The following is a 27337-nucleotide window of genomic DNA, read 5'->3' as shown; positions in this document are numbered from 1 at the left end:
CAACTTCAGTAAAATAATCCCCCGTCATTAATGTAATCTGAAAACTGTATTTTATTATGGCTTCTAATCATTATAATAATAAAAAATACATCACAAATGAAACCAGGAAAGCCCAAGTTCAAAGATTTTGTTTATTTTCAGTCACATACATATACTGTTTTTACATACACAGTTCCTTTAAATTGTTGTGTCACATCTTTCTGTATTTTTTATTTTATTTATAATTTTCTGTAGCATTTGTTTAAACTTTATTTAAAATGCTAGAGCCCAAAGCTTCAAGATCAGCATGAGAACAAATACAGGTACTATTTTCTCAATGTCAAAAACTGCACAGAGTAAAAGTAAAGCCAATTGAAGGAGTTGTAAAAGTACCGCACCTGATTGAGATTCAAGGTTGAATTGTTCTTAAAATGACGTGTGATATTTGTAACTCCGGCTGACCTCCTGCAGTTGCTTGCCTCCCTGTGTGGGTGCAATAAAGTGTTTATTGCATTGTTGGATCTTATTTACAAGATGAAGTGGGATCACAAATTCTAAAATGGGACAAAAAGGTTGGCACGAGTGGTCGGATACTACTTTTGTGTCGATATAATGAATTGGCAATGGCGTACGATTATGGCCCGATTACTACAAATAAATAATGAGAACTATTGTGTCAAGAATTTAGCCGTAATCCTATAGTGAAAGGACTTGGACACAAATCCAAACAGTTTGTATGAGGGAGGGGACGGGGCGGGGGGGAGTGACATTCTCACAATGAATCCAAAATTATTCATTGTTTTGCAACTAAAACAACAAAAAAACTGAATTGTCAAACTCACGCCTTCACACATAGATGACACTCTGAATCTGTAATGATGCGCATTACAAAAATCTAAAGTTTCTAGTACATTCAATGCTAGATTTCCAGCCACCTGCGACATTATGGTGCTATATTTTCCAAAAAAAAGCACCTACAGAATTGTCATAAAGTTCATATTTAAAGATAAAACACAAATTTGTTCTGTTAATGTTCTGTAGAAAAACTGTGATAATATTTGTGAGACGGTGAGAGCTGATCAGAATAGTGAGATTGATACACATTTGCACCCTGTTAAGTTATGTAATCATAATAATAATAATAATAATAATAATAATAAAGAGCCCTGGCCAGACACTGAACACAAAGTCTAAATTGTATTGTATCTTGAGACATCACCCTCTAAAATGAAATTACAGGGATTAGACCCAAATGCAAACCGTTAATGAGGTTAGAAGTGATCCATATGCAAAATCAGGGTTTTTTTTAAGCATTACACTGCCTCTTTTTACAGTTTAAAGTTTCTTAGGGGCTGTGACGAGAGGTTAAGGCAGAACAAAATGCGCAAAAAGGAATAAAGAAGTGACAAAAAATACATTTCAACTGCATCCTTCAAAAGGCACTTGCCATCGTCAGTGTCCATCTACGAAAATAAATACATTAACGTCGAGATAGTGGAATACACACTGTTTGGACTTTTTTTTTTTTTTTTGGAGTAAACTGGATGTGTTGGTGCCAGTGGAGTGAGAGCTACATAACGATGGGAGACGTAGATGCCAAACTCATGTTAATTCTTTGAGAAATCACAGTCTTTTACACCCCCGTTTGTTCATGTTAGTTTACATAGATCATTTTTATACAGACGTGTATTTAGCATACAGTGAGATTAGCATTGTTTTCAGCCTAACCATGCAATATAACAGCAAAAAGTCATGGTATAGTGGGGGGCAACACAAGTGTAAAGCAGTTATGTGGCAAGGTGCGGAATAGTAAAACAGAAAAACTCAATATTGTACTGGCCTTCTGTCCCACTCTGTGTACTCTGTCTTACAACTGTACAGAATTACATTATTTACATGAAGCATATAGGGGGTGCGGCCCCATGTGCAAGAAATCCCTACAAATCTACAAATCCCTGCAGAATTACACATAAATGCACAAATCAGGCAACCGTTCATTGAGGGCGTATGAGTGGTGAATGGGTGTTGAGAGTTAAATACAGCAGTGTTGTCACATAAAAGGTAGGATGTTTACATTGTACATTGGCGGTAAGCGAAATGGCGGCCCACCTTGCCACAGTGGATTGAGTTTAAATGCCTGTGTAAAGAGTTGGGACACCAGCAGCCAGCCAATATGCAAATTCACAAGAAATGCAGATTTAAGCGGTCATTTTGCCATTTAAAACATAAGGGTCAGTTTATACGTAAAGCAACAAGGTTAATTAACATTATACTCTTATTTAACTTTAAATACCACTGCTGATTTTGAACAACAATGCACAGGCTTAAGATTTCATTTCAGTTGGGGTTTTTTTTTTTCTTTTTACATTTTTTTGTCTTTTTCTTGAAGGTTGTTCGTTCACCTCCTGAAGAACATGGGGTTGCGCAGGCAGGCGGCTAGTCACCTGCAGCACCCGAGGGGTCCAGCAGAGGTCTCCAAGCTGCTGTCAGTGTCTGAGGCCAGGGTCTGGTCGGTGGACATGGATGAGATATCGTTGATGGAGGAGGATGGAGGGAGGCTGTCACTGCTGTTCACGGCTGCACCTGTGCTACGGAAAGAAGCGCACACCGGGGTCACAACATAACAGAGACACACACTGCAACACAAGGTACTACAAGAACAACTGTGTTTACAAGTGTTTACAGCACAGAAATAGTTTAATATAGATAAAAACATCCACAATGTCACAATCACGTCTGTGTAATGGGACAGACACACAGCTGAGGTTTAGCTCCAGTAGGACACTGAGCATCAAACTGCACTAATGCAACAGAAACATAATAAACAGCATTATGAAGAGTTTGGGTCAGTCTGTGCTGTAAGATCACTTTTTATGTGTTAGGATTTCTTGACAAAAGTGATCTATTTAAGTAGAGCAGTGAAAGTAAAGTGTCTATAATGGCAGCAAGTGCAGTTTCAGTCGTAAACTGTACACTAGTGAATATTCACAGTGCTGCAAACAGCTGCTCCTCACAGCCTAATGTGCTGTTCTGTGATTTGGCTAAAGACTTTTATTAAGGATGACCCATAAGTTTTCAAACATCACTGAGTAGTGTCTGTTCAGTGGCTCTTACAGAAGCCAGTGGTGTCTGTGGTAAGATGTTATTTAAATGTCACTTTACTGTATGTGTGCATTCACATTTCTATAGGTCAAACATAAAGCAAATCAATCAAATCACAGCAATTAACGTGTGAATGTACTGCCCCTTTGTGGACAAAAAGGGAAATTGCTCTTGACAGTTGATGCATCCCAGTGAACTAAATCGAGCAAACCATGATATGTTTGTGCACACACAAAACTGTCACAGCAGGTTTCACAGAATCTATAGAATCTTATTCATATAAATGTGAGTAAATCTTAGCAATAATCATCTAAACACGGTCTAGTCACAGGTGGTGTCAAAGAACAGCAAGAGGAGGGACAGAGACACATGGAGGACAACACAATGGGTGTGTCTATCTACAGGGAACTCCAGTAAGGTTGTAATAAATTCACTTACAGAGCCATTAGTTATGCACTGAGAGTACCTGAAGGTGAAGGCTGTCCCTTCACTACGCCATTCTTCGTTCTCTCCTCAAAGTTCATCACCTCTTTGTAAATTAACTCTGCCAAGAAGACACATGTATCAGGATTTGGACCAGTCAGACGTCTGCTTAGTTACTACGGAGTTATACTTACCTTTCCATTCATCAATAGAATGTTCTCTCTCATCCAGTTGTTTATCGTAGATCTGAGGTGGAGGCTGAAGGACAGAGGGAGGACAGTGGTCAGCGCAGTCTCACGGTTTAGCGATTTGAAGTAGTACAAAATATCCAAATATATTCACTGTGAACGCTAAAATAAATGCATTATTTATACTGTTGATGAACATTGGACTGGTGGTCAATAAGTAATTCATAAGTGCCAGTCACATGACCTTTAAACGATATATTATATTTGTTTATAATTGTTATTTCCTATGGCAACAGTCCACATTGTAACTCCACACTTTAAATGCATAGACAGAGATAATAAAGTTCATTCAATACTGCAAAGATTACTCAGATTAAACTTGCCCAATCAAAGACAGAAAGAAGTGGATCAATGGTCCGTTGATAAGGCGAACTCACCGCCTCCACCTCGGCCGGATCGTACCACACGTTAATGTAGGGGTGTTGTAAGGCCTCGTCCACTGATATCCGCTTAGCCGGGTCTATGATCAGCATTTTAGACAGCAGGTCTCTGGCCTGGCTCGCTGCGAAGACAAACGAGATGATGCCAGATGTGGTTACGGACTGAGTGGATAGACTGGTTATATTGAAAGACGATGGGAGAAATGTAAATATTCTTATGGTTTGACGGGATTTATTGTGTCAGATTCAGTTTTGTTTGCGTTGTAAATCATCATATTCTAAATTATGACATTCACCGCCATGTCAGGGAATACATCAACACACAGGAGGTAGGCCCAGAGCATCCTGAACTTTGTGATGATTTAAGGAGCGTTCGTGGGTCTCGCTCCAGCTCAGCAGCCGTCTGACTTGTCTTTCCTCTTTCCTCGCCTCGTACACTGCAGTGCTCTCCTTCGCCTCACCTCCCACTCTCTCACTTTCTCTAACTCTGACGCTGTAGCTGTGAACGGCCAGAATACACAAGTGATTCTCCGCATCTTTAGTCAAGTTGGCAAGATGCCGCGGCAGAGCAGCACAGGGAAAAGACAAGCGGAGTGCAGCCGTGTCGTCCTAAAGCCCCAGTGTAATGTGAATGTAAGGGGCTTTTTCTGTAGCAGTGTGACATTTAACTATCTGTCTTTCATTTATTCAATTAAACATGCATTGATTAGAGTCACGAGCTGGATTAGGATGAAACACAGTCCATCAGGAGCAGCAGTGAAAGTGAAATAAAACAGTCTTATTGAGAGATTAATCCTGCAGATGCATAGAGTTCATAAACTGAACATTATTGGCAAACACAAGCTTCACAAAACGTTCATTGATAAACCAAAACAAAACAAAAAATGACAAAAGATACATGGAACTATCTTCACTGCTGTTAAATACCCACATGTGTTTCAATACTTTTAACTCAAAAAGTAGAAAAATGTTGTTACTTCACATTTCTAATATCTACAGTGAACTGAGTCTGTGTCTTTACCTTTATTTATAAACATGAGGTCATTTTGATCATTTCATTTAAGTAGAAAAAGATGTAAATTACACCTGAATGTTCAGGTCCTGAATAGAACCAGGACTAAACCAGGACTAAACCAGGACTAGACCAGGACTAGACCAGGACTAGACCAGGACTAGACCAGGACTAAACCAGGACTAGACCAGGACTAGACCAGGACTAGACCAGGACTAAACCAGGACTAGACCAGGACTAGACCAGGACTAAACCAGGACTAGACCAGGACTAAACCAGGACTAGACCAGGACTAAACCAGGACTAAACCAGGACTAAACTAGGACTAGACCAGGACTAGACCAGGACTAGACCAGGACTAGACCAGGACTAGACCAGGACTAGACATAGACTAAACCAGGACCAGACCAGGACGAAACAAGGACTAAAACAGCACTAAACCAGGACTAAATCAGGACTAAACCAGGACTAAATCAGGACTAAACCAGGACTAAACCAGGGCTAAACCAGGACTGAACTGGGACGAAACCAGGACTAAACCAGGACTAAACCAGGACTAAACCATGAGAATCAGCATTTCAGTTTTCTGCAGTTAAAACCTGGAACATTCTTCCTGCAGATGTGAGACAGGCCTGGACTTTGACCATGTTTAAATCAGGCTCAAAACGGTTCTGTTCATCTGTGGACACGACTGACAGTTTTTTATTCTGCACTTTTCTCTTTTAATGTACATTTTAAGATGAGTATTTCTGTTTTGATTTGTTTATATCGTGACTTTAATACCTTTCTTATTCCGTAAACTCTCTCTTTACTACAGATTGTGGAATTACACACCTTTGAGTTTGTTGTGCTCAGAGTCAGCGGGAAACAGGCAGTCGGGGAACAGTTTGGGGAAGGTGAGGCCGGCGTACTTGGGCCTGTTCTCCACGTAGTTCCTGACTGTGGGCTGCAGCTTCTTCATGAACTCTGGAGAGGGAGTCCCGAGCTGCTCAATCACTTTGTTCCACTGATCAATGTCTGGTATGAGGGTCAAGGTTATGGAAAAAGCAGCAACAACAGTCCTGCAAAAGCTATTCATTCGTTCGTTCCTAAGAAGCTCTTTGGCATCGGGTGTTTGTGTAACTCAGAAGTCGTTCTTATCGCTGTGAACGCCACTTACGAACGCAGAGATTAGAGCGGGGCTGGGGGCGGAGTCAGAAGGATACGGTCCGTCCCAGGGAACAGCACTGTCCCTCTTATCACTTCTCCATAGATACAGCCCAGTGACCACATGTCCACTACGGCGACACACAGGTATTCTCCACGTTACGACGTTATAAACCCCTTCATGACGTGTACGTGATGTAGCCTACGAGCCGTCCGAACGCTACCATTTACAAAACCCGTGACTTTTACTTAGCGTTCGTTGAGCAATGTGGTGATAAGCCGCGCTATTTTTAGTCAAGAAGCAAAAGTTTAACAGTTTGCTGCAGTGTATTAATCAAATAGATGGATAGCCACAGACGCACACACATTCACACACTGATCTAGAATAAACACAACACAGGAAGTGCATCAGGCTAGGTTGTTAGGTTGTGAGCTTTTGTTTTTATAGAAGGATACAATCTCTCCCCGGGAAAAGAATTTTATGGCGCACCATCTCTCCCATAATGCATCCCACTGACCAAATATCCACTGCACACGGCGAGGACAGGGGGGGCAAAGCGAGGATCGGCGGGGAAACGAGACACAAAAGCAGCGGTTAGTGCGGTTATTGGGGCGACGTTTTAGATCAGGCAGGCGACACACTTAAAATAAACAAGCGACAGCACCAGACGGCTAACTGGACGCACAGATACTAGAGGTGGCAGAAGCTCGGTGATGGCGTCGGGCTCGTTAACACAGAGACACACTTAATGAATCAGACTGTGACTTATGCTGGCGGTGGATCTTATTCTGGGGAATTTTCATCAGTGACTCATGTCTTTCAGCAGCTACCACATGTTTTCTCAGCTTTATAACACAAACTTTAAATGAATTAGGTGGTAGTGCGCACCATTTTCTTTGTAGCCCATCCCCAGAATGACTTCGGGAGCTCTGTAGTATCTCGTCACCACGTAGGGCGTCATCATGAAGCTGGTGCCCGCGGTCCTGGCCAAACCGAAATCCAGGATCTTCAGAGTGCAGTCGGACTTCACTACTATATTGCTTGGTTTTAGATCCTAGGGGGGGTAGAAAAAAATATGTTATGTGTAAAAGTGAACACACGTCTTTAACCCTCTGATGCATGAATTATGAAAGCCTTGGACAAGTGTTTTTATTCTTCTCAGGACACGAAACAACATTGTGAACTGCCTGTAATAATGAATTAACTTGTGTTCTATTGTAAATATACAAATGCATGTTTCTTTTTATGCTTTGAAAAACATTTCAACATTTTTTGGGGAAATTTCAGCACTGTATAGGTGCAATGTTTAGCCCTGAATAAGAAAACCAATCAAAAACCAAGGAAATTTACTTGCAGTTACACTGACTGACCACTGAATTAACCTCAATGGAGTGTGGCAGCAGAGAGCACTCTAGAGGCTCCACCATTTAAACCAATGAATTAAAGAGAAAGTTGTTTTAGTAGCTGTCCACTGCAGTGACCGCTGTGCACCAGAGGGTTCATGAACTTTATGGATTCATTTGGTTGCGTTTGATACAGTGGTCCCACCTTTTGCGGTCTCGCTTTTTCGCTGATTTTTTTTAGTGCAGTGTATAAACGCGCGTTGTGTTCTGCGTCCTGATTGGCTAAAGGACGTGCTGTGTCTCCTGTACAGCCCTGACAAATGTACATAAATATCCGATCGCAGTGTGACTCTTAAGTGCTGTACATTTGCGTGTTTTCTCCCCGACAAAACGCACAATGTCGATGAAACGTTCTGCACCGATAAAGATGCTAAACATCGCGGAAAAAGTGCTGGACATGCTGAGGGAAGGTAGACGTTACGTGGCTGTAGGAGGCGCCGTTACGGGATAAATTAATCTTTAGTTCGTCTCATAAAGAAGGAGGAAAATAACATAAGTACGACAAAGATGCAAAAAGGGCTGTAACTGCAACAAGACCATCCCCAAATGTGTCACAGTATTTTTATTTACAGTCCAGTCTAGTATTTGGTTTCGTTCTATAATACCGCGCTTATTTTTAAAAATCTACGAAGGTTTGAACTTTGAGAGTGTTTAAACAAGAGAGAAATGTGAGAAAAGTGTATAAAGTGCGTGGCGAGGGGTTTTACAGCTGCAAAACATATGGAATAACTGCAAAAAATAAAGCTGATACTTCGATTTTGGCTATTGCGGGTTATTTTTGGAGCATAAACGAGGATATATATTGCATTTTAACTATGAACCGAGTAATATTTGTGTCTGAAATAAACAAAAAACTGCGCTAAATCATTATTAGAGTTTAAGTTTTAGAAGAAAGCATTCAGGACGACTCAAGATGATTTAAGTTTCTGCAAAAAATATCATCGCTGCCACAGGTAATCGCTATAACTCTGCCCACAAGTTACTTCAAAAAATACTATTGCTGCTGCTAAGAAAAAGGTTTACCCTGTGGATGATGCCGGCGGAGTGCAGATGTTTGATCCCACACAGCATCTGGTAAAGCAGGTAAGACATTCGTTCATGATCCAGCTCCATCTGAATCACCTGGCACAAGTTGGCGTCCATCAGCTCCATCACTAGGTACCTGGAGGCGACGAAAAAACACTCGTTCATTCATGGAGGAAGGTCTCAGAGCTGGGAAATAACGCCGACTTTCTAATACTTACACATCCTGGAATTCCTCTAAAGATTTCTGTGGCGTGAAGACATTTAATAAACTGATAATCTGAAAGAGAAAGGAGGAGAGGAATGGTGTAACGGTTCAGCGCAGACCAAAAACAGCAAGAATATCCCCATTTCAACAGTTCAATTCTTTTGTTCTTTAGCTTTTTTTTATACAGGGGAACCCAAAACAGACTAACGAACAAGTATAAAAGTCCAGATAAACGCTAAAAACAGGAGCAGGTGTGAGTATAAAAGCTCGTTAACAGATTATTAAACTGCGATTGTGTCACTAAAATGTCCAGTTTTGCTTTTCCTCGGAGTGCGTTTCATTTTTGTGAAGTAAAACAGATAAAAGTCCTGAATTCTGGCACTTTCTGAAGTCGTCCCTTATAGATACATTTCATACAGTGCTGTTTTCTTACGTAAGACATTTCTGAACAAGACAAACAACTAAGAGTGTTAATGTAACTTATTGGTTCACGATCTAGAGCAGGGATGTCCAAACTACGGCCCTGGAGCCAAATGCGGCCCTCAGACCAGTTTTTGTTGGCCCTCATGCCTCCTCCTCCTAAATGGGCCCAATTGATCAAGATGTGTTTTTTTGTACAGATAACCTGAATAACATCACGTTGGTTGTGACACAGAGATAAAAATAATCTTCCAAGTCTCATTAAAGGTAAAATATCTCTGTCAAAACTGTGTTAAATCCACCGTTTGACTCCCTGTCCTTGACCTCCGCTTCAAATATGTTTCAGTATGTGGCCCTCGGTGAAAAAGGTTTGGACAGCCCTGATCTAGAGCGAGTAAAAGACAAAAGTAAAAGCCGCTTCTTGAGTTCTGAAGAAGTGGTTCGGATGAGCAGCAAAATGTCCTAGAACTATTTGTCCAGTTTGTTTTTACGATGGATCAGATCTGAAGTATCACACAGACGTCTAGAGCTGGACACGTTAGTGCAGATGCTCAAAAGAATCATTACAAAGTGACCCTTGACCTCTCCGTGCGCGTCCTCTCTACTCACATTTTTATGATTGACACACTTCATGAGCACCAGCTCCCTGTATGCTCGCTTTGCATGAGTCTGGTTCTGGAAGGGTCGGCTCAGCTTCTTTATGGCCACGTTTCTGTCCAAAACAGCATCATAGCCCGCACTGAAGAAGAGGAGGAGGTGGAGTAGGAGGAGGAGGAGGAGGAGGAGGAGGAGAAGGAGGAGGAGGAGAAAGAGGAGAAGAAGAAGAGGAAAGAGGAGGAGGAGGAGGAGGAGGAGGAAGAGGAGGAGAAGAGGAAAGAGGAGGAGGAGGAGGAGAGGAGGAGAAGGAGGAGGAGGAGAAAGAGGAGAAGAAGAAGAGGAAAGAGGAGGAGGAGGAGGAGGAGGAGGAGGAGAAGAGGGGGAGGAGGAGAGGAAGAAGAAGAAAGAAGAGGAAAGAGGAGGAGGAGGAGGAGGAGGAGAGAAAGGAGGAGGAGGAGAAGAGGAAAGAGGAGGAGGAGGAGGAGGAGGAGGAGGAGGAGGAGAAGAAGAAGAAGAAGAAGAAGAAAGAGGAGGAGGAGGAGGAGAAAGAAGAGGAAAGAGGAGGAGGAGAATAAGAAGAAGAAAGAGGAGGAGGAGAAGAGGAGGAGAAAGAGGAGGAGGAGGAGGGAAGAAGAAGAAGAAGGAGGAGAAGAAGCAGACAAAGAAGAAGAAGAGGAAGAGACAAAGAGGAAGAAGAAGAAGTAAAAAAGGAGGAGAAGGACGACAAGGAAGGAAAAAGGAAGGAAGGAAGAGGAAGAAGAAGAAGGATGAGGAGGAAGAGGAGGAGGAGAGAAATAAGAAGGGGAAAAAGAAAAAGGAGGAGGAGAAGGAAGAATGAAAAAAGAAGGAAGAAGGAAGTTGGAAGGAAGAAGGATGATAGAAGGAAGGAATGAAGGAAGGAAGAAGAAGAAAGAAGAAAGAAGAAGGAGGAGAAGAAGAAGACAAAAGCAGAGTGAGTCACTCATCTGTCTGTGTAAATACATCTCATCCACTCGCTCCCATTGGTCAGAGCCAGATGATGGATGAACAGAAGGAAACACAACACACCTGAAAAGAAGTGTGTGTGTTTGTGTGTGTGTGTATGTGGGGGTGTGTGGGGGTGTGTGTGTTTGTGTGTGTTCTGTGTGTGTGTGTGTGTGTGATCTTATTGAAAACTGGGAAATATCACATTAATAATAACAATAACAAGAAAATTATCATTTGTTTGAAAGAAAAGAAAATGCCTGCACTTAAACATTATTATTATTATTATTATTATTATTATTATTATTATTATTATTATTATTATTATTATTATTATTATTATTATTATTGCATTAGTATTACATTATTATTATTATTATCATTATTATTATTATTATTATTTATGTATTTATTTATTTATTATTGTATTTTTTTTTTTTATTGGTTTTCTATCACTGCTCTTGAGTCTAAGCAAGACAACAAAGGCCACTGCACTTACGATTGTGAAATCTCAATACTTTCCATTTGTTTTATCCAGTTTATTAAAAAAGAACAAAACCGCATTTCTCTTCTGTGTTTATTTTCTATCGATTCAGGCGCAATCACAGTCGAATTCTTTTTGCCGTTTTGCAGACTCAGCATAATACCTACCTGGGAACCACTTGTGTTTGCCCGTTGTAAGAATTTATGTGTGTTTTCATTACACACTTCCACGGGGGCCGTAAAAGGCTTATAAAGGGAGACACAGGTTGTCTTCTGTTACATCGCTCCACTCGCCGCACGATGCAAACTAAACTTCCTGTTTGAATGAGTGGGTTTGGTGATGACAGGGTGGGATGTTACATGATGTTTCTCTGGAGACTGACGCGCGGCCATGGAAACAGAGAAGCATTTATATATTTATATGAGTGTGGGTTTAAAATCAGCGTTGTTTGAAGAAGATTATGTCACCCACGGCTAAACTAGTAAACTCAGCCCTCATATATTTGGATTGTCTAATGAAACAACGTGCAGATTATGCAGATTAAGGTTAAAATTAAGGTACAATTTGACCACAGAAGTCACAGAAACACAAATGGGACACAGGTAACATAGAAACTACACTGTTTTTGTCGAAGAAATACATCTACTCGAGTCGTTTTATGCATTTTTATCTCTCATAATTACATAATATTTCACAATGACAGACGTTTGGGTCACTATAAAGCCGTGACCGTGTGATACCAGAGAACAGCTGTGATGTCAGGCGGGCCACATGAGTTTCAGATTTACACTGTGTTTATATCCTTTAGACTGGCACAGACCCAATGTTCTGGCCTTTACTTGATGTTAACAAACAGAACATGGTGGTAGTGAATTGTGTTCCTTCTGTTCTACACATTTTACTGTCAAATCCGCGCTCGCAGCTTAATCTGGACGGTTATGAGCCTGTGAGAGAATAAATGACAATATCAAGCTCCTAAAATGTGCATGTATTCAAATAAAAGATGTGTATTTTGGTTTGTTAGTTGCTCATATTTGCTGGCTCGGGTAAGACTTGTCTATTTGTGTTCACTGGGAGGAATACGTGCAGAAGAATAAGTTTATGTAAAGCACAAAACAGATTTAAAGGCTGAGGGAAACAAAGAAGAGTGAACGTGAAGAGTTGACGATCACCAAATCAACGACTATAACGCGAGTGTTTATCATAAGAACAAATGCGTAGTTAATAAAGGTCCGCTGTGGCATGATGATGATGATGATGAGCAGGAACACGCGTGACTCTACAGCGCAGGCCTACGACGGAGATTGTGATTCCTTTAAGTGCGGCGCTGGCAGCGGTTTTGTGCTTTCTGTCAGAGAGGGCATGGAGTGAATTACAATGAACTATGAGCCTGAGCTGGGATCTGGATTAAGTATTCTCCTTAGTGCTCATGCTGCTAGTACTTATGCTCCACACAATCATATCCGTCAGCAAGGAGCAGCTCAAACATCCATTTTGTATTATTTTGCGCTCTTCTCAAGAAATATAAGTGAAGTTTTAAAGCGTGGCGTATTGTGACAAGCGTGTTTTAGGGTAGTCTGCGTGATCAGGAGCGTCTGGGCCCCGTGTCCCTGCAGGTTAAAAGCCATCGCTAATGTCGTTTCTCTGGCCGGATGTTTTTATATAGAACTTTTTAATCGGTCTCTACTGTGTCGTGACCTTCTGAGCCAATGCAAATAACAAATAATTATATATTGTATCATGAAAAAGTAAGATTATGTCCAATACAAAAAGCAGAGTATTTTAAACAATTGAAAAAAATCAGGTGAAACAATATTCTACGATGTATTTTCCTATAATTTGTTATAAATAGTTACATATTTTCAGTTATTTATATCATTTACAGCATATAAACATTATTTTTAACCTCCAAAAAATAGAAAAGGCTGAAGCCATAAGTATATATCCTATTAAATCCTATTAATTGCTGTGCAGGATGCTAAAACAGCTTTACAGTCCCGCAAAAGCACAAATAGTTAGCACAGACAAAAGTAAAGCTCTCATTTCGATAACCACTGATCATTTTAAGTTTGAGGCGTTTTTAATTTCCCTCCGTGTGCCCTGAAACTACAACAACATTTACATATGTGTGAACTGAAATCTCTAAATGTCAGAGCAGAACACTCACCAAACTATTCCCTGAGCTCCGGAGCCGATGGGCTTTAGATTCTGATAGCGCTTTAGGACTGTGAAGGTAGAATCTCCCACTTCCACGCTGTAGAACTGGTTGTCCACTTTACTTTTGCTCATGTTGTAATGCTGGGCAATATATGACACATCCACTTGTTTTCCAAATCCCTGAAAAGGCACAACAGGAAGAAAGAACATTTTAGGCAATACAATAAAACGCAAAAGGTCCCAAACATTCATACTTTCATATATACAACTTTTTACATTTCAAGTAAGTTTTTGCGTTAGTGATGATGAAATGAAACCAAGACAAAAGAACGTAATATGCCACTCAATAGTTGCATTTGTATCAAGATTATTTAGTTGTTATTTCCCTATTGTGCACGTACGTTAATGCGCTGATATTTTGCCAAATGTGCGGGAAAGTACAGCTTCTATTCCTCGCTGAGACTGCACTGACTTTATCGGTGGACTGTATACTGAGCCTTGATACCCTGAGAGCCCTGGACTTTGTAACTGAGAGCAAACGAGACACCCTAATGTTCCTGGACAATCACACCGTTCAAACGCACGAACGGCTTCCCCAAACTAGTTCCTCAGCGTAAGAGTTGGGGTAGGAACTGTGATGGACCGGATGAAACAGAACAGAAGCAGCTCTGACAGTTGTTGTTGGAGTTTAAACAGGCAGGACTTCTTACGGGTCCTTCAACAAGCTCCTGGGCTGACCCTGTCCCAAAGAAACAGGAAACTGCATCTGTGTGGATGTTAGGTCTGTGAATTATGTGACCAAGAACTTCCAAGTGTTTACGAGGCGGTGTCTACACGGTTTTCTTCCCTAGACCTCCAAATGTCCATCTAAGGAGCATCTTCACCACTTTTAAAGGACCATGGCAGTTTAAAGTTCTTCCTTTTAGCCTTTGCAATGCCCCAGCAACTGTTGAGAGACTTTCGGACAAAGTTCTGGTTGGCATTTCCAGTCACGGGGTGTTTGGTTTACCTGGACGAGATCTTGGTACATGAAGACTCCTTTGCGTTTGCATTGTGTGCCCTTAGACGGGTCCTGGAGTGGATTAGGGCAGCTGGACTCTCAGAAAAGCTGCTTCATCAGGTGCAAGGTCGTTCCTGAGTCATAAGATAGGGGAGGGCGGAGTGAGCACCGTGGACGATAAGCGCAAACCCATTCCCATTCCCAGTTGTGTCTTGGATCTTAAGAGTTTTCTGGGCCTCGTCTCATATTATCGCAGATTTGTGAAGAGCTTCTCCCGCGCTGCACCACCTCTTTTCTGCCTTCTAAAAAAAGGGGGAGTCTTTTGTGTGATCAGAGAAGTGCAGAATGCCCTCGTGAAAGCCCCTGTCCTCTCACATCCAGATCCAAACCTCCCCTTCATCCTCGACACTGGTTCCAGCGGTGTCGGCTTAGGCGCTGTGCTTTCCCAGTCGACTTCTGAAGGAGAGAGAGCGCGGTGGCCCATTACAGAAGAAGATTTAACACGGCGGAGAAGCGCTACTGTGTCACCAGACGAGAGCTCCTGCCTGTGGTCAGTGCTATACCACATTTCAAGGACTAACCGGGGGGCCTCCACTTCACAGCCTTACAATGGGTCATGTCTTTAAAGGTGAAAAGGGGGGACCAGGTCTGGGTGTTTGGTCCTCAACGGAAGAAGGAAAGATGACCCAAACTGGACAGTGACTGGGTTGGACCTTGCATAATCTTCGAGAGACTGGGCAGACCGATTAGAGGACGCAAAGTGGCACTGGACCATGACAGACAGGCCCACTTACAAGGATAAGAACCTCACAAGAACAGTTTTCGTCCATTGTCTTTGACTCTACTCCGCCTAATGCTGTAAACACCTGTAGCTCCCACAGTTAAAACGTTGCCCCTCCTTCTGATACTGAATGTTCCCTTGCTAATTCTCCGTTCCCTGAGAGACGGTGGCCAAAAACTTCCCAATTTTCTGAGAGTTTTCTGAATTTTTGTGAGCATTCTGTGAGCGAGGGACTTAATGCAATAATCTGATATTTCTATTTTAGTTCCGGGTTGTTTTATTAACTGTTATTGTGTTAATTGGTCGCTAAATAAACGACAAGAAGAACTTCAGCGTGTTTTTTCACACCAGAACGCTACAATAGAATGCTAATGAGCGAATCAGTCTCCACAAACGGTAGCGCAACAAAAAATATGAGTTAATTACAGATTTGTTTCATTGTGTTGTTCTATTCTGACAGATAGCGAAGGCCAACCTACTTTTTCATAGAGTGAACAGTAATGGGTTTTTTCCTGTTATGAAACAAAGGGCTGAGTGAAAGAGTGGATCGAAAGGTTTTAAAGTGGAAGCTGAAGTCTGCATGTACATTATATTTCCAGAATCTAGTACAGAAAGAAAGGTGCTTGATCAAGTTCTTTTCTGTAATTCAATGGGATGTTTCTATAATAAATAATATATGGATTTTAAAGGATGTGTTTTTGTCAAACCAAAACCCAAGATATTTATAGGTGGTGAAAAAAATCATCATTTTGAGGGAATTTTGGGCTTTCTCTGAAATTGCAAACAATGGAATTAATAAATATAGTAAAAAGTAGTGGGCCCAAAATTGAGCCTTGGGGCGCTCCTTTGCTTAAAGTAAAAAATAAATTGATATAAACCCATCTGCTACTACAGTCTGGGTTCTGTTTGAAAGATAAATTTGAATCCAATCCCATGTAGCATTGTCAAATCAACGAAGCTTCTGACGCTTCAAGAGGATTTTATGATGTTCTGAATCAAAAGCTTCATCGATAAACAGAGCTACACGATCTTGTTTGTTATCAAAGGCTGTGAAAATGTCATTTAAAACTTTTGTAGCTGCAGTGATAGTACTTTGCCCTTTTCTGAAACCCGACTGATAAGACTTCAAAGTGTAGCATTTATTTAAATAAATTGTATCTTGATTTGCAACTAACTTTTCTAAAACTTTTTCGAGACAAGGTCATTTAGAGATTTACATGTTTAGTTGTCCCTCCTTTATGTAAAGACAAAACATGTGACATTTCATAATTGCGGCATAAATGTCATTAGAATCGATGCGTTAAAAATATGTAATACAGGTTGGGTCTGTGGAGCGGAGTACATTTAAAAACTCCATGTAAGTGAAAGGTTTTAAAGAGAAAATCTGCCAGAGGTTCAGATTCAACATGATCAAAATCAGACGGATCATTATTATTATTATCCTAATCAGCACATGTGGAGATAAAACGCACATTAAAAGCTTCACATTTTCCTCTTTAGAATTGACAAAGGCTGAATCCAATAAATATAGGTTGGTAATGTATGAATACTATGTTCTGAGAGGATCTTACTGTCCTCCAGAACTGTGCTGCATTTCCGTGAGTCTATCAGCGCAGACATGATGTAAGATGTTTTTGCTTTCTGAAGATCTATTTCGTTTTAAAGAAAAAAAAAACCACCCAATCCTCTGAGGCACCGTTAAAACGAGTCCCTTCACTGTCTCACATTTACACATCAAATACAGACTTATTGTGAGTACGGCGCAGTCATAGATGCAGAGGCAATGATCAGACGCATGTGAAATACAGACATGCCATGCAAAGCCTTTTCATAATTGAATAAAGGCGAGTGTCCTGCAGAGCCACACAGTCGTCTCACTCATGGTACAGTTCACCGTTTAAGACTCAGCAGTGCTCCAGGATTTTACATTACACACCACTGTGGATGACACTTAAAGAGAGAGAGATCTGATAGTACTTGATTTGAATGTGACGCCAAATAAGAGCCGCACTTTTGTATTCAATTATCATTTAGTTTGCTTTTTATTACCAGTATTGATACTCAAGATCTATGCTGTTTTCTCTACTTCAAATGAAACCACATTAACGTTCCAACAGGATTTTGTACAGGATAAAACATGTGATATACTCTCAAATCCCAGATGGTCATTTGCCAGAGCACGCCATTGGTCAATTCGCTAAACTTGGCAAAAACCCAGTTGATATGTGAAGCAGTCGGCTCATATTTCTGCTCTGCGTACAGCGGGAAACGTGCAAGACATTTCTCTTTAAGTTGATGGCGGTTGGATGTAGCTCCTGCGTATGACCCGTTTTTGTTTGCGTTATGATAAGCATTGCAAAAAGCCCAACGATAAAGATGACATATTGATGCATACATAACAAAAAATGAGCAGATCGGCCAGTTGTGAGTTAAGCAGCGGGTTAAAACTGCAATTCAGAGTTCCCAAGTGTAATTAACAGCCAGATGCGATGCTAAAAGTGCAGATTGTGATTATACGGAGCAGTTTGTTTGCTAAAGTACAATAAGGGGAATCAATACAGTACCTTTTTACCTGTATGGAACACACACCTGACAAAAGGCTATCTTCACATCCAGGATCGGTTGACTGCAGTTGTATAAGAAATGCCTGCTCATAAAGACCTGAAAGACACAAAGTGAAAGAGCGTTGAGGATTACCACCGCAGATTCGTCATTATTATTCATCAGAGCGATCCACAAAGTCCTGATCACCTCTTTGCTTTGTGCATACAGTGTTTTCCCTGTAACTTTAGCTACGCAGAGGCAAAAAAACAACAGTGTGAACGTCAAATCTTTCACTCTAATAAGCCAAACGTGCACAGTGGGCTCTGGGTGCTGGATGAACATGAAACAAACAGAACAAAACGAATAAATACTTGTGGTTTACACCTAACAAAGCGTCTTATTTGACTGATAAGATTACGCTTTATTTGTCTGCCATGATAAGCTTTGTAGATAGATATAGGGCAATATTTGGTTTTCAAAAGGCGCACGGCTGCAGGAGAACAGGTGGGGTTTTAAAATAGTCTTATTGCCAACAGATTTTAGCTGTAGGCTCCTTTAGCGGAGTGTAGTAATGTCAGTAATGTGCAAATTTGAGAGACTAAGAGCTTAACACAATAAACATTATAACCTACCTCAGTTTAAAGCTTTTTTTCATTGATAATTGCAGATTTTACTGTATGAATGATTGCGAATCCCTGATCTAGAGGACGTACTGCCCTCGAGAGACTTGTCATTCCTCAGAACCTGGACACCTTCAATCTAATGAATCCCGATGCATCTGACAGCAATACTGTGGGGAAATGTGTGCAACAATTAATTTATAATAAAGCCAAATGAGTTGATATCCTCTCCATTTCTCACTGGAGTCAGATTAAATGTAGAATAAGTTGAGTGAAAGTGCTGAGAGTGGTCACGGTTAAAACGCTGCTGTAGTCCTTTTGCCCAAATGCCCATTTATCACTGTGACTGCAGGGCTAGCCTCATCAGGGCACTGCCAATTCACCGCACAAGAGAACGGGTAAGCAAACAGCAGGATACTACAGCTCCATCAGAGTGTGAGAAATGGAAAAAGACACAAATACAAACATGTGACTGATGCAATCGCTTGTGACTGTAATAAACAATGAATGAATTATGGGTAATGTAGAAAGAATAGTGATAATATAGACTCTGGTGTGGAAACAGTAAAGGATCATTATTATTATATTATTATTATAGTCTAGAATTATGCAACAAATGAGCAAATACAGACAAAATGGTCGACACAAATACTGTCATGTTATATCATAGAATTATGGTTAGCAGAGACAACTGTGCAGTAAAAAAGTATATTGTATTTTTACCACTCCAAAGTATGACTTGTGCAGTTAAAACACCGACTACAGGTTTGATTACAGAAACTGTGCAACACATGTGGGTCATTTGTTATGAAAATCACAAAAGGTTCATTGCCATTGTTGTCATCAATAATAAACGTACATTTTAAACAGAGTTCAGTGTTTGGGACAATTTTTTAGGTTAAAGGGAAATGCTGATGGCAAAAATCTGTTGTTTTTTTATTTTACTTTTTTTGGTCAGTTTAGTCTCAGTTTAGTCTTAGTTTAGTCTCAGTTTGGTCTCGGTTTAGTCTCAGTTTGGTCTCAGTTTAGTCTCAGTTTGGTTTCAGTTCAGTCTCAGTTTAGTCTTAGTTCAGTCTCAGTTTGGTCTCAGTTTGGTCTCGGTTTAGTCTCAGTTTAGTCTCAGTTTAGTCTCAGTTTGGTCTCAGTTTAGTCTCAGTTTGGTCTCAGTTTAGTCTCAGTTTAGTCTCAGTTTAGTCTCAGTTTAGTCTCAGTTTGGTCTCAGTTTGGTCTCGGTTTAGTTTAGTCTCAGTTTAGTCTTAGTTTGGTCTCAGTTTAGTCTTAGTTTGGTCTCAGTTTGGTCTCAGTTTGGTCTGAGTTTAGTCTCAGTTTAGTCTCAGTTTGGTCTCAGTTTGGTCTCAGTTTAGTCTCAGTTTAGTCTCAGTTTGGTCTCAGTTTGGTCTCATTTTGGTCACAGTTTAGTCTCAGTTTAGTCTCAGTTTGGTCTCAGTTTAGTCTCAGTTTAGTCTCAGTTCGGTCTCAGTTCGGTCTCAGTTCGGTCTCAGTTCGGTCTCAGTTCGGTCTCAGTTTAGTCTCAGTTTAGTCTCAGTTTGGTCTCAGTTTAGTCTCAGTTTGGTCTCAGTTTAGTCTCAGTTTAGTCTCAGTTTAGTCTCAGTTTGGTCTCAGTTTGGTCTCGGTTTAGTTTAGTCTCAGTTTAGTCTTAGTTTGGTCTCAGTTTAGTCTTAGTTTGGTCTCAGTTTGGTCTCAGTTTGGTCTGAGTTTAGTCTCAGTTTAGTCTCAGTTTGGTCTCAGTTTGGTCACAGTTTAGTCTCAGTTTAGTCTCAGTTTAGTCTCAGTTTGGTCTCAGTTTGGTCTCAGTTTGGTCTCAGTTTGGTCTCAGTTTAGTCTCAGTTCGGTCTCAGTTCGGTCTCAGTTCGGTCTCAGTTCGGTCTCAGTTCGGTCTCATTTTGGTCTCAGTTTGGTCTCAGTTTAGTTTGGTCTCAGTTTAGTCTCAGTTCGGTCTCAGTTTGGTCTCAGTTCGGTCTCAGTTCGGTCTCAGTTCGGTCTCAGTTCGGTCTCAGTTTGGTCTCAGTTTAATATTAGTTTAGTCTCAGTTTAGTCTCAGTTTAGTCTCAGTTTAGTCTCAGTTTAGTCTCAGTTTAGTCTCAGTTTAGTCTCAGTTTAGTCTCAGTTTGGTCTCAGTTTAGTCTCAGTTTGGTCTCAGTTTGGTCTCAGTTCGGTCTCAGTTCGGTCTCAGTTCGGTCTCAGTTCGGTCTCAGTTCGGTCTCAGTTTGGTCTCAGTTTGGTCTCAGATTGGTCTCAGTTTGGTCTCAGTTTAGTCTCAGTTTGGTCTCAGTTTAGTCTCAGTTTAGTCTCAGTTTGGTCTCAGTTTGGTCTCAGTTTAGTCTCAGTTCGGTCTCAGTTCGGTCTCAGTTTGGTCTCAGTTTGGTCTCAGTTTAGTCTCAGTTTGGTCTCATTTTGGTCTCAGTTTGGTCTCAGTTAAGTTTGGTCTCAGTTTAGTCTCAGTTCGGTCTCAGTTTGGTCTCAGTTCGGTCTCAGTTCGGTCTCAGTTTAGTCTCAGTTTAGTCTCAGTTTGGTCTCAGTTTAGTCTCAGTTTAGTCTCAGTTTGGTCTCAGTTTAGTCTCAGTTTGGTCTCAGTTTAGTCTCAGCTTGGTCTCAGTTTAGTCTCAGTTTAGTCTCAGTTTGGTCTCAGTTTGGTCTCAGTTTGGTCTCAGTTTGGTCTCAGTTTGGTCTCAGTTCGGTCTCAGTTTGGTCTCAGTTTGGTCTCAGTTCGGTCTCAGTTCGGTCTCAGTTTGGTCTCAGTTTGGTCTCAGTTCGGTCTCAGTTTAGTCTCAGTTTGGTCTCAGTTCGGTCTCAGTTCGGTCTCAGTTTAGTCTCAGTTTAGTCTCAGTTTGGTCTCAGTTCGGTCTCAGTTCGGTCTCAGTTTGGTCTCAGTTTAGTCTCAGTTTGGTCTCAGTTCGGTCTCAGTTTGGTCTCAGTTTGGTCTCAGTTCGGTCTCAGTTCGGTCTCAGTTTGGTCTCAGTTTGGTCTCAGTTCGGTCTCAGTTTAGTCTCAGTTTGGTCTCAGTTCGGTCTCAGTTCGGTCTCAGTTTAGTCTCAGTTTAGTCTCAGTTTGGTCTCAGTTCGGTCTCAGTTCGGTCTCAGTTTGGTCCCAGTTTAGTCTCAGTTTGGTCTCAGTTTGGTCTCAGTTCGGTCTCAGTTTGGTCTCAGTTTGGTCTCAGTTCGGTCTCAGTTTAGTCTCAGTTTGGTCTCAGTTCGGTCTCAGTTCGGTCTCAGTTCGGTCTCAGTTTAGTCTCAGTTTAGTCTCAGTTTGGTCTCAGTTTAGTCTCAGTTTGGTCTCAGTTTGGTCTCAGTTTGGTCTCAGTTTGGTCTCAGTTTAGTCTCAGTTTGGTCTCAGTTTGGTCTCAGTTCGGTCTCAGTTTGGTCTCAGTTTAGTCTCAGTTTGGTCTCAGTTCGGTCTCAGTTTGGTCTCAGTTTAGTCATAGTTTGGTCTCAGTTTGGTCTCAGTTTGGTCTCAGTTTAGTCTCAGTTCGGTCTCAGTTCGGTCTCAGTTCGGTCTCAGTTTGGTCTCAGTTTGGTCTCAGTTTGGTCTCAGTTTAGTCTCAGTTTGGTCTCATTTTGGTTTCAGTTTGGTCTCAGTTAAGTTTGGTCTCAGTTTAGTCTCAGTTCGGTCTCAGTTTGGTCTCAGTTCGGTCTCAGTTTAGTCTCAGTTTGGTCTCAGTTTAGTTACATATAAGCTTTAATGTGGAAACAACCAAACTGCCCACTCTGCGCTGAAAGATGTTTTAATATTTAATTTAATCCATTTGCCGCCATAGAGTCTTAACCTCAAAAGTTAAAAGTCGTTTCCCTCCATAGAGACAGTAAAGCCGCACCTACACACACCCAACACTCCAGTCTTTTATTTAACAACATTTTGACGAAACACACGTCTAATTCCAAGTCTGATTAATTAAAGTTTTAACTCCAAAAAATTAGGTGTTTATTAATTAGGCACATTTTCAGTAAGACAAGATCCCCTCTGTATATTTTTAAGTATTTAATCTGTCAACAAAAAGAAGCAAGAAATTTAAACCTGGCACTTTTGATATTTCTGTTTTGCATGTCCTAAAAGTGACTAATTTTGGCAGTTTTTACACATAAAATGCCTTATTTTTTATATAAAACATTGCATGATGAAAAACTTATAATACATTTTCTTCTTACATTTATGTGGGTAAACTACAGCAGAAGTTTTAAAATGATACCTCTAAATATAAGATTTTTTCCTATTCACCTGCAGCGTCTCGCCTTATTAAATGGCTCTTAAAAACCTGTGTTGTTTACGTTCAAGAAATTCATATTGCAAGCATTTTTTATTTGTTTTTGATCAGATATATTTATAGAACATGTCTTATTAAGTGTATAGTGAAAGGGTTTAAGTCACATGTGTCAAACTCAAGGTCCCCGGGCTAAATGTGGCCCCCCACGTCATTTTATGTGGCCCACAACAAGATAAATTAAAAGGTTTGACTGTCTTAAAATGTCAGTTTATCAGGAGATACAGTTACACAGCCATATTTTTACATCTATGGAAATGGATATGTAATATTTGTAACTCAAATAAGAAATAAATACAGAGACAGTTAATGAACAAGTAAAAAAAAAGTGAGTGACCGTTTTGCTGATGTGGCCTTTGGTGAAAATATGTTTGACGCTCCTGGTTTAAGTGCTAGATTTACTTAAAAATAGTGGGGTTGTAATAGGAAAAACAAGTGGTATTATATTCAGGCATTAACAATAAACTGTACGTTATTGGTTGAAAGTATTTTAGTTTCTCAATCCAGCCCAAACATTTAGCCGGATACTATTCAAACTGAAACACCGACATCATCCCAGTCAGTTGTTTTGCTAAAGGCCTTTTCCTACATTAACAGCCTCCATCTCTCGTCTCTTTCCTCTTTATCTTTCCCTCTTTCTGCGGTGCATTACAGCACATCTCCATCCCTACATCCATCAGCAGCATCCATCATGACTATTCCAGTATCCCTCCCCGTCCCTGGATGTCATTCTTCCACCGTTCCCATCCCGGAGTGTCCTGGCTTTAGCGACCGCCGCCCCTCCCCCTCCCCCCAGCGTCATTGTGAGTGCCCCAGCCTCCCTCCCCTCCCCGTCTCTCTCCTCCCCTCTCTCCTCCCCTCTCTCCTGCAGTATATGTGCAGCCTTAGCCCCGCTGAGGTGCCGGGCTAAACACAGAGCAGTCTCCTGTGTGGGCACCGAGGGGAGGCAAAATGGAAAAAAACAAAACAAAAAGCCAAGTCCAAAGCATCAAACAGAGATCATGATGCAAACGTAACTGTCTGATGTAAAGAATCGTTCCATAGATGTGTCTCTGTGTCATCCTCCTCCAATGAATGAATAAACAACAGAGCCGAGCTGCAAACACGCTAACGCTGCAGTTTTAGAACTCGCAATAACAACATGAAAACATAGAGACACAATAACACAAACACATTTACCAGAACGTATTTTTTCTGTCGTTTGTCGCTTGTTGTGTATTATTTTGTAGAAGTTTTATGTCTGATGCCATGTCCGCAGCTCCATACAGACTTCTGCTTTTAATCTTCTTTAAAATTGTATTTAATCTTCATCTTTTAATTTGATCTTCAAGAAAACTGCTCCACCCTTGTGCTAAAACCTGTTGTTTAGCACATTCAAACATATTGTATTGTATGGAGTATTTTATAACAGATTTATCCTCATGCATCATTTAATCCACTTTTATAGACTCACCAATTGCCGTTACAAATTTCATTGTGAAAATCTGATTTGAAGCTGTGGCTCTTAACAGTATTTGCTGACTGTTACTTTATCCTTAGAATATTAGTATTCATCGCCAGAGAATCAAAATAAAAGCAAAATGTACAAGATAATTCATGTGACTGTAGTTTTACTGTGAAATCAAATACAACCTGAACATCCAATGAAATTTAAAGTCTCGTCTTAGAATATTTTGGTCTTTATGGGGCATATGGCAGTTACATAAAGGCAGTAAATTGTGCTGGTTTTAAACACGGCGATTCATTTTAAATGCACAGAACATCTCAACACAAAGAACTCTCTCATCCAACCAGTGTCTCTTATTATAATCTTTATTTTGATGCCGACAAGGTCAGTGAGCAGTGGATGTCATGGAAACACACTGGTACAGCCTGAGTGGTGTTCTGTCCCTATCAAAGACAACACAAAAGCTGTAGTTCATAGACGCTGAAAACATAAACCACATATACAACAGATTAAGGAAACTTCAAATACACACAACAGATTAAGTAGATTTCAAATACACACAACAGATTAAGACTTCAGTTTTGGGCTGCTTTTGTAATTTACCAAGACGAGACTATGTACAACAGTCAACAGGAGAATCAGAGGTTCTTTCCATTAAAGATCCTACATTGAGTAAACAAGTTCTACTTCCAAATCAATAATAATGATTATAATAGTGACCAGACCTGCCGTCACTATGGACATAAATAAACTGCATCAGATGCTGTTATTTTACAGTTTTTGTTCTAAAACAGCAGAGATGGTGATGTCTGGAAGATGCTGCATAGATGCTTTTATACGGTGAACATCCTATGAGCTGTACTCAGAATCTGATGTTAAATAATTCACTTATCAAGGTCATGGCATTAAAACCTGTTTTCAACATTTGACTGAGAAACTTTTTTCACTGTGACTAAAACAAAACTGTTTCTTTTGCTCTATAAAGATGCTGGTAATTAACCATTTGAGTCAATTATTTAAAAAATAAAATGACATAAAGCATTAAATTTGATTTGCAGTCACCTGTAACATGCAGGATAAGACCAAATGAAAAATTCATACATGATGACCTTTAGAATACAAAATACTCCAGGAGCAGTCGGGCTATGTACTATAAAAACAAAACACCCCAGCACCTCTAACAGGCTGGATTAAATAAATATAAAATAAACATCCTAACCTAGTTTTTCTGGCTGTGTTTGTTGTGGGTCCCACATACTGTAGAGCTCCTGATGCTCTGCATAATGCACAAGGTGCGCAGCTGAGTCCAGGAGAGAGGTGCAAACACTCTGCATACTGAAGGCCAACTCTAGGCCTAATATGAGGCTTGTGTTTTGAACAGCATAGAGCTGAAGTCATCCATTAACCAATTGCACCACTTCTGTATTTCTCCTATAATATGAAACGAGCATTACACAACTGCACCATCAGGCCACACACTGCGCTCAGGTTTGACTTGTCATCGGAACAGGGCATAAAGTAGATCCTCCGCAGATCAGTACACGACTCTGAGACAGTGCACGTATAAAACACATAACAAGCTTCATGATGCTGAGGAGATGTAAATGGGATGGAGAGGGAGTAGGCTATTCTGTCAGGGCAAAGACAACGCCATAATGGAATCCCCGCACAGTGCAGCGCGTTACAAAACCAACCCTCACTGTTTGGACACTGTTGTTTTGAATCTTATGTCTATTTTTCCATCACTACTGTCCCTCAATAACCCGCTCCAGCTCCGACCAGCAGCATATCCATCACCCCTGCACTCTCGAGCCTGACATCCAGCTCACATCCCCGCACCAAACAAACCCCGGGGCCTTACCATTCCGTGCCAGCTGATGACGAGCCCAGTCCTGTGACAGTCCTGCTCAAAACATCCTCACGGAAAACAGCACGCCGACCATGTCCGCTGCACCCGGGCATAAAGATGGAGGAAAGGGCTAAATGTCAAAAGAAAATGGCGATGGGGGAGTAAAAGAAGCAGAGGTGGACGGATAAGGAGACTGTCGGATGCTGAATCACTTGCTCTTTCCCTCTGCTCACCACCTTGCGACCATTGTGCTGCAAGATGCTGCCTGTACCATTGTGGAGAGAGCCCAGCGCGCGGACAGGGAGGGAGGAGGAGGAGAGGAGGAGGAGGAGGAGGAGGAGGAGAGGAGCAGGGGGTGTAGGGAAATGTGTTACCATGGCGACAGAGCATGAGCACATGTGACGTCAAAGGACCAGAGGGGAGGGAGAGAGCAGCGATGCAACAGACTTTAATCCGGCCACTGTGAGAGATCTGGTGTTCTTGTGGCGCTGGAACAAATGCAAGAAGCTGAAAACAGAAATATAAACATGCAAACATACAAACACACCACTATTTTTGTTTTTTTTTAGACAAATCGAGTAGAGTTTTTGCGCTGCTGCATGATTTACGCACTGTTATTTGTCAGAAAACAGCACAATATTGCAGAAAAAAGCACATCTGAGCAGAAAAAAGATGATATTTTTAAATGAACTTGCTCTGTGTTAATAGGTTATTGAAAATTATTTGCACATAATCTTTCTGGTGCATGCCTAACCCTGTTTTTCACTCTGCAAACGCATCTAAACAAGTTGGAAAAGAGGGAAAAAAAAATAACACTGCATTCGCAAATCTGCAATAAGAACAAATGCCCACTAGATGGAGGTAGAAATGATTTTTTAAAAAATGACTTTGTGGCAGTGGGGGCCATGGCTTTGAAGTCCAGCAAAGGAAGGAAGTACTCAGAGCTGAATTGTTTCCTGATTGGCACGAGTAATGCGTAAAGGAGGAGTTCATGGAGTAAATATTCAACTCCAGAGAAAAAGTGATGTCTGTGGCTGTGTTTAAACTTTTGAATCTAATAATTAACTCCAATAATAGACATGAATGAGAGATTTTAAAGTTTTATTCATGCATAGAGGAGGATATGTTGTATGTTCTGTTGTCCTAAACTGTGCGTCCTCATCATCAGCTCTGGACTGAGTTGTGCTTCCGGTTGTGTGTTTCTATAGAGACGGTTTGGACAGTCCCCTCGCGCACAGCCAATGGAGAGGCGTAGTAAAGTGTCTGGTTACTCC

General features: G+C 40.9%; 1 protein-coding gene across 8 annotated transcripts; it reads right to left on the bottom strand.

Moving 5' to 3' along the window:
• Positions 1–1620: 1620 nt before the first annotated feature.
• Positions 1621–26349, bottom strand: mapk10 (mitogen-activated protein kinase 10). Of its 8 annotated transcripts, none has more exons than XM_033989741.2 (13): positions 26076–26349; positions 17892–17988; positions 13557–13726; positions 9955–10084; positions 8939–8997; positions 8718–8856; positions 7180–7345; positions 6747–6818; positions 5979–6161; positions 4076–4254; positions 3699–3762; positions 3548–3625; positions 1621–2562 (listed from the first exon to the last, which is right to left on the bottom strand). In XM_033989741.2, the coding sequence occupies exons 3-13, from the start codon at positions 13676–13678 to the stop codon at positions 2420–2422; spliced, it is 1335 nt and encodes a 444-aa protein (XP_033845632.1). In that variant the 5' UTR covers positions 13679–13726; positions 17892–17988; positions 26076–26349; the 3' UTR covers positions 1621–2419. The 8 variants fall into 8 exon arrangements, with proteins under 8 accessions (XP_033845632.1, XP_033845630.1, XP_033845631.1 ...); XM_033989739.2 differs by having other exon boundaries at positions 17917–17988; XM_033989740.2 differs by having other exon boundaries at positions 4130–4254; positions 17917–17988.
• Positions 26350–27337: the final 988 nt, after the last annotated feature.

Source organism: Periophthalmus magnuspinnatus, chromosome 23 (genome assembly GCF_009829125.3).
Source record: "Periophthalmus magnuspinnatus isolate fPerMag1 chromosome 23, fPerMag1.2.pri, whole genome shotgun sequence".
NCBI lineage: Eukaryota > Metazoa > Chordata > Actinopteri > Gobiiformes > Gobiidae > Periophthalmus > Periophthalmus magnuspinnatus.
This window is presented reverse-complemented; position numbering and strand designations above follow the sequence as displayed.